The 18,239-nt window shown below is 44.2% G+C and overlaps 1 protein-coding gene across 4 annotated transcripts in view; it reads left to right on the top strand.

Annotated features, from left to right (window-relative positions):
• Positions 1 to 18,239, top strand: part of MAPRE2 (microtubule associated protein RP/EB family member 2) — an 88,309-nt gene that overhangs the window by 24,772 nt on the left and 45,298 nt on the right. The window contains exon 1 of one of the 4 annotated variants that reach the window (XM_052703696.1): positions 11,806 to 12,037. The exons of 2 other annotated variants lie outside the window; for them this stretch is intronic. In XM_052703696.1, the coding sequence (XP_052559656.1) occupies positions 11,916 to 12,037 (122 nt within the window). In that variant the 5' untranslated portion in view covers positions 11,806 to 11,915. Of the gene's footprint in view, positions 1 to 11,805; positions 12,038 to 18,239 lie in introns of those variants that run through there. One more of the 4 variants, XM_052703698.1, reaches the window with a different exon arrangement.

Here is an 18,239-nt window from a genome sequence, read left to right on the forward strand (position 1 = left end):
ATATAAACACACATCCGTGTATAACATATGCTGAACTACTGATTTGTGATTTGTTCGGGGGGGACCTGAACAAAAAGTCTTGTATGATCTTTTCTCATTCCCTGATTCTTCATGCAAATGCTGCATTGAGTTACGTAAACTGTGAAGAATAAAGGCACTTCCCTCTCACTTCATTCTCCTTGCATGCCAGCACCAGCAGTGATGTAGAATAAATGCTGCTTCTAGATAAGTGAGCTCTGTTTCCAGCTCGGTAGGAACCCTGCTTGCTTCCCCAGACTGGTCCCCTTAATTCCTACCACAGAAGACCTGACTTCCCTAAGGGCTGCTTTGAACTTTCAGCCAAAAGAATTCAGATGTATGAAATATTTGAACTTCTGGGCTGAGCGGACAGCTTTGAAAGCCTTTTCATCCTGTGGAAACAATGTCAGGTCCCCCAAAAAGCAGTGGAGGACATCTGTTTGGGAGTCAGTTCTGTATAGGACACAGCTGCTTTATAATGTTGTTTTGATCCAACATGAGAAAACGGGAGACCTAAATTCTGAACCTAACGGAGAAAAGTTAACTGAAGTGGAATGTTTGTGTATGGCTTTGTAAGCACCAGTCCTTGTTCCCTTCTTAACTTGGGAACTGGTTAGTTTGAATAGCCATTTATGGTATTGTCTGAAAATATTATGAACTTTGGGGTGATATTTATTTTTTCAGCATCCCATACCAAAAATTATCCCACAGAATCACAGCAAAGCAGCGATTCATCAGGAACATAACTTAGCTTTTCTGAACGATAGCACGTGGGTTTGCTGAGACTTAATAATGAGATCCTTTCAAATGCAGAAGCTGACAGCAGCACTGACATAAATTCACAATCACAATAACACAGAGGCTTGTGCTTGGAGTTTTTATTAAATAGAAAACTCATTTTCTATTGTAATGAGGATATTATGCTGTTTTTATGCCACTAGTACCTTTTGTGCTCAAAATGTTAACAGAGGCCTCCTTTTTTCATTTATACACAGTATGACTATTCAGAAGTTACAGTGTTGCTATTTTGTGCCACAACCCTCAAAATCATGACAATATGCAACAGAAATAAGAATGATACCTCTATTTGTGTTTTTGTTGTTGTTGCCTTCTGTGTTTTGCCTGTCAATGATGGCTCATTTATAAATTGGTGAATAATTGATAAAGAATAACTCAAGTATGATTTCGGTTTTATTCTATCAACAATTTTTTTTTTTTTTTTTTTTTTTTTTTTTTGTAGTACCTTTATAAAAGACAAAAACACAAAGCCTTGTCAGATGTGTCAAATGTGAGGTATTTGTAGTGCATCCAGATGCTGTAAAATAGCTGTTTCATTTTTCAGAGCAATGTCTGGATTTTATAAATATAGTCTTGCAAATGTAAGTAGAACCTCAGCTGGCTCTGTGCAGTCATCCTGCATCTGCTGACAGACAGGTTCAGCTAGGGCAACAGAGGACCTGCTTCTAAAGCCTGCGGACTATTGCAGATGTGGTGAGAAGTGTGAAGCAGTGTGCTATGGCCATGTTTCTGCCTGTATCTCATTCTGTGTGAAGTGCACCTGTACTGTGATGTGCTGGGTGCCAGGTGGCCTTCTCTCTGATGCTGCGACTGAAGTAAGAACCTGAGCAGCAGATGCCGGGGTGTTTAGGGCCTCCCCAAGCCGAGAAAAATCCAGTGGGAAGGATTCTGACCTCTGGACACGTCCCTGAAGAGCACAGTGCCTGCCAGGAGCCCAAAGAAAGGCTTGGAAAAGCTATGTGAAAATTCTTCCTCTATCGAGGAGAGAATTTTGGTGGGGATTTTTAGGTTTAATGTTTGCGTTGGGTTATAGGTAGTTTTCTTAGGTTTTTTTGTTTGTTTTCATGTTAATTGGTTATTGTGGTGCTTGTTGGCTTGTTCTTTTTTTGTTGTTTTTTAATTCAAATTTCAGCATTTTCAGTATTTCTTTGCAATCACTGTGGGTGGAAACTTACGCTTTATTAGTTGGCTTCTTAGACTCTGATGTCAGTAAATTGCCCCATGATCTGTGGCTTCCAGAAAAAATCACCCTGTATGCAGTCACAGTAAAGCATGAGCTGCCAGCAATGCACAGCAGGCTCATGAGGTCAGGTGGATGCAAGGCGTATTTAATTCAAGGAGTTATCCTTAGGTTAAAAATGTTGCTTATAATAATGTCACCTTCAGCCTTCTTGGAGGCTTGATTAGCCAGAAGTAGGGTGTGGGACAGCTGCTGCTGTGTGTTCTGCTGTTGCGTTACAAGGTGGTAAAATTAGAGGTTTTCAGTTTCTTAGGACCTAGTAATTTTCTGCCCTCATTGTGTTTACTCTGCTATTAACTCAGAGCTTACACCCAAGCCCAATTTTTGTGATTACCAGTATCTTCTCCTGCATTTGTTCGTCCTTCAGCATGATGCAGGAGCAGAAGGGAGGCCTGTAGAGGCAGAAGCCTACACAAAGTCCAAGTGGCTCAGCCTCCAAAACCTCAGCTGGAGACCTGCCACCCTACCATAACGGTACAGCTCTGTTAGAAGTCTGCTGTGAGCAGTTGGGCTGGCTGAGCATCACAGTGCCAGTGTGGGGAGCACCAGTCCGAGTTTTCTGTCAATAAATATCCACAGTACAAGGAAAACAGTGGTGCCCTCAAGCTGAGCTTTATGAAGTGGCTTCCATCAGCTTCATCCTCTTACATGAGACCTGGATTTGGCTCATCGCTAATGACCTGAGTAGGCTGCATGGAATAAACACACTGTGAATAGTGCTGTAGAAAATACTGTTACATTACATTGGACATTTTCAAAACAGTAACTGGTTCCCACCTTGTGTCTTTATAGAAGAACACTATTGATTGCATTCAAGTGTTTTCAGGCTTGATCTAATTTCATAACTCAGATCTTTTTTGTCTAATATAAGCGGCTTCGTGTAATCACTCTTCTAAATCAAAAGCTTATGTTTGACAAGTGGGTCACTGGTTAATGGAAGCCAGTCAATCCAGCTGTTTATCTTTTCACTAAGATCATGCACTTCTGTATGCTCTTGTCTGTTCAAAATGCAGATGTGTATGTTTCCAATAGCACTCCCTCTATTTTCAAATAGGAACCTGAGATTTATTTTGTTTTATCTGTCCCCTACATTCAAATAAACAAATCACAGAGGTATTTCAGCTGGTATCACATTTGATCCACAAATATGTATCACTGGTTGTGGTATTATTCATTTGATTTTATAAAAGAAAATGCACAGAAGCTCACAAACATTATTTTAACCTCCCAGGCCCCAGCATTTTATGTGTTTCTGTGAACAGATCCACCTTCCATTACAGCAGCCCAATAGTAACTTTCTTCCAACAGACAAGGACTTTTTTTTTTTTTTTTTTTTTTGCTAGTTCTGAATTTCAGAATTCCAGAAAGTGCTGGTAGTATGCTGTATCTAAATAAAGCACTTGCAGCATCAGGCTAGTAACAGGCTATAAGTATTCATGGAAACTTGGTCTGATATGCCAAGTTCCAAAAATCCACTTAGGAAATGTCTGTCTGTGAGATAAGTTTCCTGGCACAGTTTGCTAATCTTTGTTGTTTGGTTTGTTTGGTTGTTTTGTTTTGTTTTTATTCAGAGCACTAGCATAAGTGTAACATTATGGCTAAAATTATCTATGAATATTTTTCCTCTTTATTTGACAACTATCTTACTAATGAAGACTGAGTAAACAGTAAGGTACTAATCATTTACTGTTGGAAAAAAAAAAATCTATCTTTTGTCAATAGATGAGGAAACTATCACTTGTTCAAGGTTAGTAATACACTTATGTAAGGGAGCAATAATATTGTATTTAAAAGAATGACTTCTTGCTCCCAAAGAAGCAACGCTGCTCAGTTTCTCTGAGTTGGTGATTGTAAGTAAACCCTTGCAACCTGGTGTTTGGGAGATGCCCTCAAGGGTTCCAGCTGTGATGTGTTAAGAGGAGATGTCTCACCTACAGTGAGGAGCTGTGGAGGTGATGGAGTCATAAAAACAGGTGTTGGGGCTTGAGGTGGCTGCGTGTGAATGTGCATGCACCTTAGCTCTTACTTCTGTAGTGCATTCTTCTCGTTCTGTAGATGAAATGAGGCGTTATTAGCTAATGACAGTGTGTTAGCTGGACAAAAGGCACGCTGGGGGCTTTGTGTGGGGGAAGGAAACCGGTGTGACCCAGGTTCTCTGCAGGTGGCTGATGAAGGAAAGTGGAAACTGCCAGAGCACTACAGAGGGTGATGCTTGACAAAGGAAGGGTGGAAAAGAATAGGAGAAGGAACAATGGGAAACCCCAGATGGGGAAGAAATCTCGAGATGAAAGGAGGAGCCACTCATCTCATTATAGCAATGGAGAAAATGGGTGGGTTTGCTTAGCTGCAGAGCCAGTTAGGAAGAGCAAACTTAGCTAAAAGAACTCATGCATCAGAAAGCAAACCCTGGAAGAAGAGAGTGTGACCCAGCACCTGCCATGAGGGCAAGGCAGGGGAAATTTGTGCAGACAAGTGACAATGTTTTGAGGAAGCTGGTTGTAACAGCAGGGCCTGATTCTGTACTTACAAAATGAGGAAAGCTGGCAGAAAATAGATTTTGTAAGATGCTATAAATGTATGAGATAAAAAGCAGTTATTGAGAGAAGGGTGAAATGCAAACCAAAAAAAAACGCAGCTCTTTTTGTGTAATTTCTTGGCATTTGCTAATTTGATGGGCACTTAATGCATGCTCTGTAAGAGAACTTTTTGTAGCATGCTGTAAGAACATGAGTAAACCTTCTATTTTGCAGAAAGGCACAGGGTTCCTGGGTTCTGCAGTTGCTGAATGGTCACACACTACTGAATGATTTGGCAGTAAGATTTTGCTCTGAAGCAGGCATGAAAGCACTCTGTATTTCTTTCCCATTACCTAAAGTATGTAATAATGTTTATGTTGGCATTTTGAAGGGTGTGGGAGGACAGACACCTAATTAACTGTTTCCTGGGGCAAAGTAACCCCTTCAGATGTTGGTCTGTAATGGTTCTGCCCTTTTAGTTGTTTGGTTGAAGCAATTGATTTCAAAAACTCTATCAACCTCTGCAGGAACCATTGTTTTCTTGTGCCAGGCCTCTCTCTTCTTTAGCAGTGGTGTCTTGGACAGTTTGGTAGACTTTGGCAAGTGTAATTTTCCTTGTGATAGCTATAATCCTATGCAAACTTTGCGTGTTCAGTAACTCTAATGCTGGTACAGGACAAAGGCCAGTGCTGTAAGTAGGTCTTGACTGATAATCATTGCAAAGCTTTTAAACTTCTACTTATGTTATATAGAGGTACTATGCATTCGTATGTGGCATTTAGTTACTTGGATAACATACACAAATCAAATAACTGTCAACTACAAATCTCTTGCTGCACAATATGAGCAGAGAATCACTTATGATTATTAGCTATTCTTGAATTCCTGGTATATAATAACAGTGCCAGGTCAAGTTTTCAGCAGTGTAGTGTAACAGGTACTGCTCAAAATCATTCCCTACCAATAAGGTATCACTGTAATGCAGGACCTCAGGCATATCAGCTTTTCATGCTAGAAACCTGTACCCTTGACAGATAGCATTGCAAAGCATTTGTGCTCCCTAATCTCCCAACATTGCTTTTATAAAACATGTCATTGTACCGAAGTGTCTTTAAAGTACACTGCTATTATATTCTGTGTTGAGCATAAGAATGACTGTTAGAGAGTTAGATTTTCCATTTCTGTATGTTGCTTTTTTATTTCACCATTTTTCCACCCACTTATCTTGAATTCCAGGAAAGCCAAGAAGGTTCCTTGACAGCTGAAAACACTTAAAAAAAATAATAATAATAATAATAATAAAATAATAATAATAAAATAAAAAATGCTAGATTCCTCTTCTACTCATACATTTCTGAAGCCTTCAATTCTTTTGCCAGTCATAATTTGATGTATTGTTTTTATATAGTATACAAATGTCTGAAGTTCTGATCATTTTATATTTTAACAAGTTACACCACGAACAACTCCAGCCAAGTACTTCCATGTAAACGTGCGTGCACAAGGAGTGAGTCAGGCCCTTCTCTTTATTCTATTTAATCAGTATTAAAGACAGGGTGAGATGGAAGAGTTGTTATTTCAAGCATTTGTTGATCACAGCTGATGTTTATAGGTTTTCAAATGAAGTGACTCCCCAAAATGTGCCTGAAAGCTTGTGATAACAGCTTGTGATAACCCAGTACATGCTAAATGTTGACTAAAGAATTCAAATATTGATTTGGTCTGAAGTAAAGGGAAGTAGAAATTTCTCCTTTTTGTAACCATCATTCACTGAACATTTCCTGCTGTCACTGCTTTTTGTTATGTAGGAAGTGTTGTGTAAAAAGTGTTTCACATTCAGTGTGAACTAGTAGTGTTTTTAACCTGGAAACCTTTGATACATATTGAAGAATGTTTTTTTTTTTGTTTTGTTTTTTTTTTTCCTGGATAGGAGTTGTTTTTCTATAAAGCAGACAGATTTAGCTAAAACCTGAAAGTGCTGAGTTTAGCAAGCTATCTATTAATTCTAATCAAACAATTTGAACAACGTTAAAGTATATAATTTGAGTCACAATTTCTGCTCTGTTTGACAGTTTCTGAAATTGTGTTTCTGTGAACAGCAACAACAAAAGAAAATCCTGGGTTGTTTTTGTTTTTGTTTTAGATGGTTTTTGAATCTTGAAATAATAGTCTGATTTGTATTTGCTTTCTACAGCAACTACAAAAGGTAGCTAGCTGCTACCTTTCTAAAGAAAAATGCCCACAGGCTGTGGCTCTTCAAGACTATCCTCTTTAGTGAGGAATTCATACAGTAATGGCCAGATTGGATTTGCAGCTTATGGCTAAATTTTCAGGAATGCCTCGCTGACAAAGACCTGAACTTTTCTCTCACTCTTCCTCCCAGGCACAGAACACTTTAAAATGTGAAATATGACCTCTGAAATATAAATATGCCCATATATTTAAAAATAGGCTTGAATTACCTCATAGGGATATGGTCCATGCACATTGTCTAATTGGGACAGCCCTCTCTTTCTTTCTCTTTCTTTCTCTTTCTGTCTCTCTCCAGGGAAGGCAAATAATCAAGACTTTGCTTAAAGTGGCAACAGTATGATCCCCAGGGGTGGGAAGCTCATTCTTTATCTACAGGATGTCTGGAGTGATAAGTAGCTGTTTTAATAAAATTCATGCAGTGTTTCTTTGTCCTGACAAATCATTACTGTTTGCTCTTTGGCATGATTAATTTAAATGCAGCATGCCCTGAAACATACGGCATTGAAGGAAGTAATGGCATGGGAGAGTTGGTTTGGTGCCATGTATACAAAGAGAAACGTACAGTTCTGGTTTAGAGTTATCATTTTAAGTGATTTTTACATCACAGTGGGAGCTTTCCTTTGGCTTAATCAGTGAGGCCGTTGGATGATATGTCAGTGAAACAGGAAATGTGAGCTCTTCCGCACGGGCCAGGTTAGCCTGAAACATATCGTACAGCACATCGCATCTGATATGCGTTCCATGGGTTAGTTAACATTGTTGTTGCCAATTCCCCTATGGATATTTCTGTGTAATTGTTATCATTACAGGTTGGAACCATGCATTAATTTAGGCTGGCACAAACTAGTGCTCCCTAACAGATGTGTAGTTGCAGATATCACATCTGCACTTCCATTAGATAACATGCAAATTGGGATTTCCTAAGGCTTCTGTTTTTAGTTTACTAATGAAACTATTATTCAAGGTGTAGACTATTTGATATTAGGCTGATTCTGTCACAGTGCACTCATGATTTTATCCATTTTACTGAAAATACTCATACTGGGAATGAAGTGAGTCTGTGTACCTTGATGAATGGGGGCTTCCTTGAACAAGATGCGTCCAAGCCTTCAGGGTAACTTTTCTAGCTCTTTCCAACCTTTTCCTACTTTATTCATTTATTTTCAAATCTGAACACGGTTGACCAGATCCTTTGTGTACCTTCGTGTACAACCTGTTCCTGATGAATGCACACACTTGAATGCTAAAAATAACTTTAATTTTGCTTTAACAGGCTGTAAAACCTTTATTTTGTGGATGTCTGTTAATCTCTCTTCTGATAAATTAGGAGTACGGGAAAATGGTAGTTGAATTACAAAAGTGGACTACATTGGTCAGGATTGCTGCTTTCTGAAAGGCTTTGCTACCTTCCAACTCTTAGCCTGGAGTTTTCTCATTCTTTCCCAGTGAAAAAACTGCACGTGTGACAGGAGTGTTCATGAAACTCCTCTGAGAAGGGAAGCATGTTGGCCAAAATAATCATACTGAATGGTGTTAGCTGTAGTATGAAGCTGAGGAGTATTCTGAGAGCAGTGCAAGGAGTAATATCACACAGGGACTCCTTTGCTAATTTGAGCAAGTATGGAAGATATCAGAGATGAGGGATGCTCATTGGCATTCTTGATCTCCCTTCCACCACAGAAAGAAGTTACTCAAGCAGTGGGGAATTTCTGCAGTCATTAATTGTAATTTGCAATTTGGCTGTGTCATATAAAGCTCACTACAAATGGTGTTTTTTTAATCGTCTGACAAATATGTTTGTTGAGTTCTCTAGTGTGGCTAGAGACATCCACTCTGTTTTCAGAGGCTGTACATTGGGCACTTCTTGTCAGTGTTAAAATATCATAAGTAATTTCCGCATCAGCTAGATAGTATGAAATTCTGCCTTGAGACACCTGAGGCTTTTCAGCCCCTGCTGTTTGGGCTTTTAGGGGATTTTTCTTTCAGGCATTATAAATTGTGCTGCATAGCTATTTTACTACAGCAAGTAACAAGGAACTGGAAGTGAAAGTTCTGAAGAGAAAGGAGCAAGCATAGTTTTAGAGAATGATGTTGAGGACTGTTGAATTTCCACTCTGCCGGTTTTACCATGGTGGAAATTGTACTGAAACGTATGTACTGGTATAGAGTGATGCTTCTTTCTGTCTGTAGCTCAGCTGAAGCTCTCTGGTGAAACTGTGGGATCAGCCAAACTCAGGTAGGAGATGAGGAACAACAGGTTAATGCAGCGCGGTGGGAAGGCAGAGCATTTCTGTCCTTAGAGAACTTCAGGATTTGGCTGGAGAAAGCCACGCATGCCCTGAGCTCATGGTGGCAGTGGCAATCCTGTTCTGGGCAGGAGGTGGACTGGGGACCTCCATATGTCCCTTCCCACCACTGCTGCTGCTGTTCTTGATGCTTGAAGATCTGTTGCATCAAGCTTTGTCATCTCCAATGTGCATTAATTGGTTTCTTGGCTCAGTTTTGCTCACTTCTGCTCAGTTGACTTGTCAGATGTGAGTACTAGATTTCAGTACTTTCTATTTATCACATATATAAGTGTTTTGACACTGCTCTGACCTTTAGATCTTTAAGCTCATATGCCCACTGCATCCATAAGCTGCGCGGCCAGCAAGGATGCAGTCACCTGGTAATACTGGCAGGTACCTGTTTCTCATCCTGTGTTACTGGAGTTATGTCTCAAATCTGTGCTCAGTTTGACGAAAACAGAAAGACCACGTGGTGGCTTCCTGCACATAAAGATAAGAGCTGCATTGACTGACCACACAGTGCTTGAAAACGGTGGTGTAACAGAGGGAATGCCACGCATGCCAGGTCAATGCTGTGCCCTGTGCTCCTTGGGCTGTGCTAGATTAATCAAATCAGCGTGTGTTGTCTGTAGCCCTGCAACAAGCAGCTTCTGCCTGTGCCTGGCTCAGCCTTGGTAAAGGTGAGGCACTTCACTGAGGCAGTTCTTTGTGCTTAAATCCTTATGGAAAGGCAGAGAGGTGTCTAAAGGGAGGCTGCCACGCTGTCCTTACTTGTGCTTCTCTGCTGTACCTCTGCCAGTACGTTTGAAGTGGTTTGGGAGGCTTCAATAAAGAAGCTTCTGTTCTCTGTAACTGGTGAAGAAGTAAAAATATTTTTACAAATTAGGGTAACAGTGTTTTATAGCTGGCTGCCTGGCAGAGCAGGTAAGGTTATGTCTGGCAGCTGAAGGCCCACTATAGATTATTTTTACATTCTGTCACCATGTAGCGTTTCTGGCTTCTCTCTGCTCATCAATGTTACTAAGACACTTATTGGCCCTCTCTGCAAGATATATTTTGGTGCTTGTTTTTAAACAGACTCAAAGGAAACTTTCTCCAGCAGGTTTACTGTTGTCAGATGAATTGAGCATTTTTTTTTCAATAAAGTATGTCATCTGCAAAGGGCCAGAGGTTGGTTACTGGAAACATCATTTTTTTCTCTTTGGAGTATTGGAAAACCTGGCAGAGGCAATAAATAATACCTCCAGCCTCAGTGTTCAGAGGGCTATGGCAAACCCGCTGGCTGATGTGATTTCTGTCAGATTGCTCTGAGCGCATGTGTTACTGTGTGATGCTGATTTAAGCTCAGGTCAATTCTTAACTGAGTACTGTGCAGTCAGTGTAGAGGTATTGACTGCACTCATGGTTTCTCTTTGAATCTAAAATCTATATTGTGGGCATAACCATGTAAACTCAGCTTTCAGCAGTGTCATTTAGCCTGAAAGGTTAGGTAAGGTTTCAAGGGAGATTTGGGTTAGATGTTAGGAAAAAATTATTCTCAGAGCGGTGAGGCAGTGGCACAGGCTGCCCGGGGAGGTGGTGCAGTCACCATCCCTGGAGGAGTTCACTGTGTGGATGTGGCACTGAGGATGTGATTTAGTGGGCATGGTGGGGATGGCTGGTGGTTGGGCTGGGGGATCTTAGTGGTCTTTTCCACCCTTAATGATTTTGTGATTATTATAAGGATTGGTTAAAATCTTGTGGGGTGTTTTTTTTTTTTTTTCCTTTTATGAAAAAAAGCAATCCTACCTGATGTATTAATCGAATCAAACTAATTTGAAAGTGTTCTTTCACATTCAGCAGCCTTGAGGCCATAGAGAGAGAGCTGCTTAGACACTGCGCTCATAGCTGCCCTCACAGGTTTCAGGGCAGGGGAGACAAGTTGTGAGCAGCTTGCTGGTCTGTTTGTCAGTAGGATGATTGAGGTGTGAGTTCCGCTGTGACTGTGGCATGTGGGGAGGTACAGCCTGGCAAGGGCCAGGCCTCTGAGGAGGTGGCTGTCCCTCCTTTGGCTTCAGACATCAGAGGGCAGCGCTGGCTTGAGGAAGGAAGTGTGGAGACGGTGAATGCCTGGCACCTGCAGGAGGGGCAGGGCTGGGCTGTGAGGAGTGCTTCTAACCGCGGGCTGGGAGATGAGTGGTGTGCATGGTGGTGCTGGTAGGCCTGCTCCTGCATCGCCAGGCTCTGCTCCCTCCTTTCTGACTCAAGCAGGATGGTCAGGGCACCGTCACTTCCCTCAGTGTAAGCCTGAGGAGCCTGGAAGTGCAGCGTGAGGGCCGTGTGGTGCGATCAGTGCGGCTGCAAGCAGAGCCTGGGCATCCTCACATGCGGGGACAGAAATGCCATCGGTGAACTCAGACTTCCTTACGCTATTTCTTTTTTTCTTTTGTTTTTGTGGTTGGGAGTGCATGATTTGCGACGTTTTGTACCGTTTAGCATTTACTCATTGTGTATTAGGTGCCAGGTCGGCTCTGTGCCGTCGCCCCGACACGCGCTGCCGCCACCCGGGCACGAGGGCCGCGGCGCTGGGTGGCGGAGGAGGAAGGGGGGGGGGGGGTGGCGGGGGTGGCGCGGAGTCGGCCGGTTGCCATGGCGCGGGGCGGTCACGTGGCGAGGCTGACGCGCGGGGCGGGGCGGGGCTGGCGGCGCGAGACGGCGGCAGCGGCGGCGGCGGCAGCGGCAGCGGCAGCACCACCTTCCGCAGAGCAGCGGCAGCAGCAGCAGCAGCGCAGCGCGGGGAGGCGCGGAGCCGCGGGAGCGCCAATGCCCGGACCGACCCAAGCCCTGTCCCCAAATGGCGAGAACAATAACGACATCATCCAGGACAACGGCACCACCATCATCCCCTTCAGGAAGCACACGGTGCGGGGGGAGCGCTCCTACAGGTATCGCTGGCGGGCGGCGGCCGGGCGCTGAGGTGCGGGGGGGGCCGTGCGGAGCGGGGCCGGGCGGCGCTCAGCCCCCTCCCCCCAGTACGCATAGATTGAGAGAGAGAGAGAGAGGCGGCGCGGCATTGTGCGGGAGGCGGGGGGTGTCCTCGGCCGGGGCGGAAGATGCATCGAGAGGAAAAAAGAAAAAACGATAATTTAAAAAAAAAATAATTAATAATTTAGGGAAAAAAAAAAAAAGAAAAAAAAAACCCACGAAGGAGGAGGAAGAAAGAACCCGCCCGTCAGTCGCGCAGGGAACCGCAGCGCCGGGCGCGGCCCCCAGCCCAGCCCCGCTCCTAGGGGTGCGGGCCCGCCGCTTTGTCGCAGCCCCGCGCCCGGTGGCATTGTTCGCTGCGGGTCGCGGCTCCGGGGCCGGGCACGGCCGCTCGGATGCTGCGCGGTGACAGCGAGCGGAGCCTCTGCAGGGAACGCCCCTGGAGCAGGAAATGGGGCTGCCCGCGGGCAGCCGCCCCGGGGCGGGCTGCGCTGGGTCGCAGCGGCGCTTCTCCGAGGAGAACCGCAACGTCTGCGGCTCCGGCGGGCGCTGCCGGCCGCTGACAGCCGGCGGAGGGCTCGGTGCTGGCGCCTTGCACAGCACCCGCCGGGGCGGGGAAGGCTGCCGGGAGCCGAGCGCGGCCGGGCTGCACCGCGGAGCTGAGCCGTGCCGCCCCCGAGCCTCTGTAGTGCAGCCCCGGTGCGTGCGTGGAGCGCGGTGCCGAGGCGGTGCGTGCTCTCTCGGTGTTGTTGTTTGCTTTTGTGAAGAGCTGTATCTGTTGGCAGGAAAAAATGGAGCCTTTGCTTCCTATCCCTAAATGACTGCTCGGCACTAACTAGCTCTATGGTTGAGGAAAGCTGTGTTTCCACTGCACTGCTGAGCAGAAATATGAGGTGGATGCACGACAATTCATTGCAAGCCAACCTTCAGTTATTCTAGCATGCACCCTAGGTGCTGCAGCTTGCAATCTCGCTGCTTGCCTTCAGAAGGCTCTTCTGGAAAACCCCCCTTGAATGGAATTCTCCATTATTCTTTTGCAACACATAAATACAGTCTCCAGCAGCTATCAACAAGTCGATTTGCTAGTCCTTCTGTCTGCTTCACCCTGCACTGAGCTATGTCTAGGAAAGGCATTTTGTGAGGCAGCTGTATTGAGCACATGATGACAGAAATAATTGCATCAATTGCCCAATTTTCCAGAAAGCATGAACTTGTGCAGCATCTGTATGAAAGGCAAATTCTTCCCAGCGCAAGGCGCCTTGCATGGCTTTGCATCCTTCTGCCCGTCTATGGGAATATACAAGAATGCAGGGCAGATAATGCTAATATTGCATTCTATCTTGGGGAGGTAAGCAATCCAATTAAAATTATTTTAGAAACAAACCTTTAATGTATAAAAGGAATAACTCAATTAAAGAATCCTACTTTGGCTCCTTGTGGAAACCCACCCTGCCCTGCAGAGTCATGGCACCTAGATCTGTAGGTTCACTCTCACTGGAGAGAGAAGATGCTTAGCTTTCAATCTATAGCTCAAAGTGCTTCATGAAGCTTTCCTTCTGAAATATCCAGCTCCTGCCAGTTGAGCTGCCTGTGAATCCTGATGAAGTTTGAACAAGGTAAACTTGGTACCAATTTGCAAGTCAGGAATCTGACACGAGAGGGATTCCCTGGTGTTACCATCATACTGAGAGTGCAGCGAGGAACTGAACCCACACCACATGAGTCCCAGCCTTGTGCTGTGTGAAGCCACAAATAGTCCTTACAAGCTGTCCAGAGCACATATTATGTTTTGCAGACTGGGACATACAGGCCAGAGGTGTTAAGTTTCTCCTCCACCCTCACTTAGTTGGTAAATGGAAACCGGTTGCTTTGGTGCAAAATGCAGTCGCGGGGAGATGTTGTCTTCTGTAGTAAATAATAAAATCAGAAAGTAATAATAACTAATGATAAGAGTGAATCTGTACTTCTCTGATCACGTGCTCCTTCTGTCACAAAGGAAGGAATTGCATGTGTCAGCTGTACGTGTTCCAGATCAGGAGACTAACTTTACAATGTGGTTGGAAGTGAGGTGTTGTTTTGTTGGCCTGAAATAGATTTGTACTTGTTTTGGAGAACAGCATTAAATTTAAGTATAGTTTCTTTTCTGTGTTCAAAAAAGACTGAAAAAATTCAGTGAGAAATCAAATCAACAGCTGGGTGGAGAATTGTTTTCAAGTAAGCATGTCTGCAGTGGTTCTTGGCAGAGTTGGAGTATTCTGTATGGCTGATCAGCTCACCGTATTTTTTCGAAGCTCTGTTCGTTGCAGGGGAGTTGGAGTAGATGACCCTTAAAGGTCTCTTCTAACTCAAAGGATTCTATGTACATTTCTGAAGGGATCTCCTTAAGATGCTTGGTTCTCCTTAGTCATCTTCTTGGAAACTGCTCTTTGAGTGCCTGTTCCTTCTGTGCAGCTATGGACCTGCATGGAGCGGATGTGCTGCTGCACCCTGCTTTGGGCAGGAGGCACTGCTCACTCCAAAGCTGTGCTCTGCTGGGTGCAGTGAGTGAATGATTCCACTGAAGTAAGAAAAAAAGACGATTTGTGTGGACGATGTTAATAGTTCAAGGTCCAGACTTGTTGAGAACTTGTGGAAAGGAGACTGAGTAAAACGCAGCGAGTTGTTGTTGTCCGCTGATACTGTAAATGCTCCTGGAGCAAATGCCGCTAACCCCATTAGTAACTTGGCATGTTATTTCCAGAGGTGTTTACTCTTGGCCTAACTGCTGCAATTTCAGGTCATAAGTTCCATCCTAGGTTGCAATGGAAGCATAAGAAAGGCCATTGGAAATGTTTGTAAGAGACCACACCCTACAAATGTGGCCTGTGCTTCTCTAACAACTGCATTTGTGATAAGTCCTTGCCTTGCAAGCACCCAGAGGGCAGCACAATGTTCATTGCTCCCTGAGAGAAGCAGGGACCCTGAAGAAAGCCGTTGTGTTTCAGCTCAGACCCTTCTCTTTTCTTTCACTTTCATAAAGCTGGCTTCCTGCCTCTACTGCGGCTGCTCATCTGTAATCTTGTTTTGTGATTAGGGAGTGCTCTGCCCAGAGAGAATTGTGCTGGTCAGGCTCTGCTCTCAAAAAGCAAGGGGGGAAACTGCCTCATGCTGACTGGGAATTGCCTGCGAGCCCATGTTGGGGAGGATGGCTCTGCTCAGTGCTGTTTGGGGGGTTTGAAGCAGAGATGTTCCATGCCAGACAGCCCAATTTGTGCAAGGGAACGAGGTGCTTTCAGGCAGAACCATCTCTGCAGCATGCATGTAGGCACTCTCACCAAGGAGAATCACAGGATGGCGTGGCTTGGAAGGGACCTCGAAAGTCATCTGGTCCCAACCCCTAGCCATGGGCAGGGGCTGCCACCCACCAGATCAGGCTGCCCAGGGCCCCATCCAACCTGGTCTTGTGCAGCTCCAGGGGCATCTGTGAACATCCGAACTGCACCCAACCTCTGTGGGTTTCCAGAGCATCCTCTAGGCAGGAGGCTGAGCCCTATTTTAGTACATGGTGGGTGTTGTTGGTTTTTTGTTGGCTTTTTTTTTTTTTTTTTAACCTTTCTGGGTTGCATAGCAACAGCAGTATTTCCTGCATGCTAACAAAAACAGGAGCAAATTTAAGATAGAACTGAATTGGATGCCGCCACTTCTCGAAACAGGAGTTTTGCTTCAGTCCTGTCTCCCTGGATAACAATGAAAAACTGGTGATGTGGAAGCAGGGCTGTGGACCAGGAATGCCCCATAGAAGCTTTTCTTTTGGGTTCCTTCTTTGCTGCATGAGCAGCTAATGCAAGGGAGGTACAGCCCCCTCTGTGCAGGCAGGCTGCGCTGCAGGAATGTTCTAGGAGGAGAAGCCTGAGTAACCACTCGAGATAGGAAAAATTGTTTTTGGAGGCAGTAAGGAGAAAGGAAAAAAAAGAAAAAAACACAAGTGTAGTAGGTTTGCATTTCAATCCTTGGCATTCAAATAAGTGACTTCTTAAAAATATCTTCAGAGGTTTTGGTTTTGGGGCCTGAGGGTGGGGAGGTTAGTTAATTTGACAGTCTTTTCTCCTTCCTCATGCCCAAAGATAATTATAGCAGAGGCTTGGTAAGGAAGATTAAGTGTGTGCCAGCTTTTCATTTTGGGGATGCAACTTTCAGCCTTTGTTTGATAATTGAAAACGAGCAGTCGCACCACATCTGTTCTCAATCACACGAACCACTGAATGGGATGGCATGAAGGCCGCAGCGTGCAGTAACAGCGGTGACAGCAGTGAATATTGGGCTGCGTGCGGGTGCCTGGTGTGTCCCACTGGATCTTTGTTCCCAGCTCGGGCTGCTGATGCCTGCTGCCCCTATCAATGCCAGGGAGAATAGATGGAACACATCTGTGTCTCTGCGGGGACGGTGCTAACGTAGCACTGAAAAGCTGTGTGAGTCTTGCCGTGCTCGGATCCATGCTGCCTGACTCACCAATAAAGCATCTTCATCATATTGTTTCATTATAATTAGATGGGAGGAGAAGGAGAGTATCAGATATAAAAGTTTACTGAACATGCATTTAACTCTTCAGGCTTTTAAAAACGGCAGCCTTTTTGTTTATTTTTAGCATAGTTCTGCTGTCCTCGTGCTAACTCATCGAACTCAAAGTGAAGAACTGCTTATGATTTTTTTTTTTTTTTTTTTTTTACTACAATTTGTCTAAATTCCCGATGGCATACTAAGTCCCTAAATATTTGATAGAGAAGGCTCTGTATACCAAAAGCACACCCGTTACATGGCTTGGCTAATCTGTGTGGAAATGTTTTCTTGCTTTGCATCGAACTCTGTGCTAATTGAGTTGTGCTTTCGTATTAAATCTGCTGTTTTGTTGTGCTATCTAAACAGGAAATGTAAATGTTAATCGGTGCGTAGAGACTTAAGGATGCAGCTTCCGGAGGAAATCCTACGACTGTGCAAAATTGGTGTGCCTGGAGAGGAATATGCCATGCAGATCATGGTCTTGATGTTCTGGTCTTGCACACGGCTGGCTTGCGTGCCTGACTCATGGTGTCTGGGGGAGGGAGCAATCTGAGATGTGGGTGAGGTGATGGAGAGGCAAGGCAGCAGCACTGGGGTGAGCTCTTGTGAATTGAAGTGTAGTCTGGAGCAGTATTGAAGCAAGCTATGCAAACTGAACAATTCCTGGTCTGTGTTACGTTTGGGATTTCTTCTGTGTGCAAAATGGATCTTCATTCTCCAGCATGTGAGACAGTAAGGGAATAGTGTACTTTGCTGCCATGATGTTGTGTCCGCTGGTAGTGCGTGTTCCTGTTTTTCCATGTGGCTATGTGTATTGTTTCAGTGGTTTAATTTTCATTATTAAGTTTCTTGGAACCCTGAAGGTAGTTAGAGAGATCAGGGGACTTCAGTTTTATCTTTAGGGGTAAGTGGAATGAATATTCCCTCTACAGCAGGGCTCCTCAGAGCTGTACAAATTTCCTACTCAACCAGCTGCAATTATTCAAGGATGCACTTGAATGTAAATTCTTGCTTGTCACTCTGGAATGCAGTGTTGATTCTCAGGAGGGCTTGCTGGCAATATGTATTAAACAATTTCGGGGGGATGAAAATTCATTTTAGGCAATTTTTACATGGTTGTTAGGCTTCACTTCTAATGGTTAATCTCTGCGGAGTTAGTCCAGTAATACCACGAATGGGAAGTACTGAAATACTTGGAGCAGGGCGTGCATTGCTTTACTTACAGATTCGGTGTTATACAAATCATGACTTATGAAAATAATGACAGAATCTGAGAGTGATTGTATGGAAGTGGAGTACGTAACCCATGATATACTGGGAGCTTTCATATACAGAAAGGCTGTTTTGTGTAGGAGTGTTGAGAGCATGGAGGCAGTGAAATGATAATTGACTGAATAAATAGAGAAATTTTCCGTAATGGACAGTATTCACTTGTAAAAAGCTGCCCTTTTGAAAACCATGTTGTGCAGAATAGTTTGAATTATATTTGACTGAATTATTATTTGAGGTTCACGTCAGTCCTTGTCTGTAGTAACGTTTCAAAGGTTACAAGGTACAGATTTAGAATCGGCTCCTGCATTGGGCTAGATGGTGCCATCAGCAGCCTTCTCTTGTTGGCTCTGTTGC

This window comes from Tympanuchus pallidicinctus, unplaced genomic scaffold (genome assembly GCF_026119805.1).
Source record: "Tympanuchus pallidicinctus isolate F22 unplaced genomic scaffold, pur_lepc_1.0 scaffold5, whole genome shotgun sequence".
Lineage (NCBI taxonomy): Eukaryota > Metazoa > Chordata > Aves > Galliformes > Phasianidae > Tympanuchus > Tympanuchus pallidicinctus.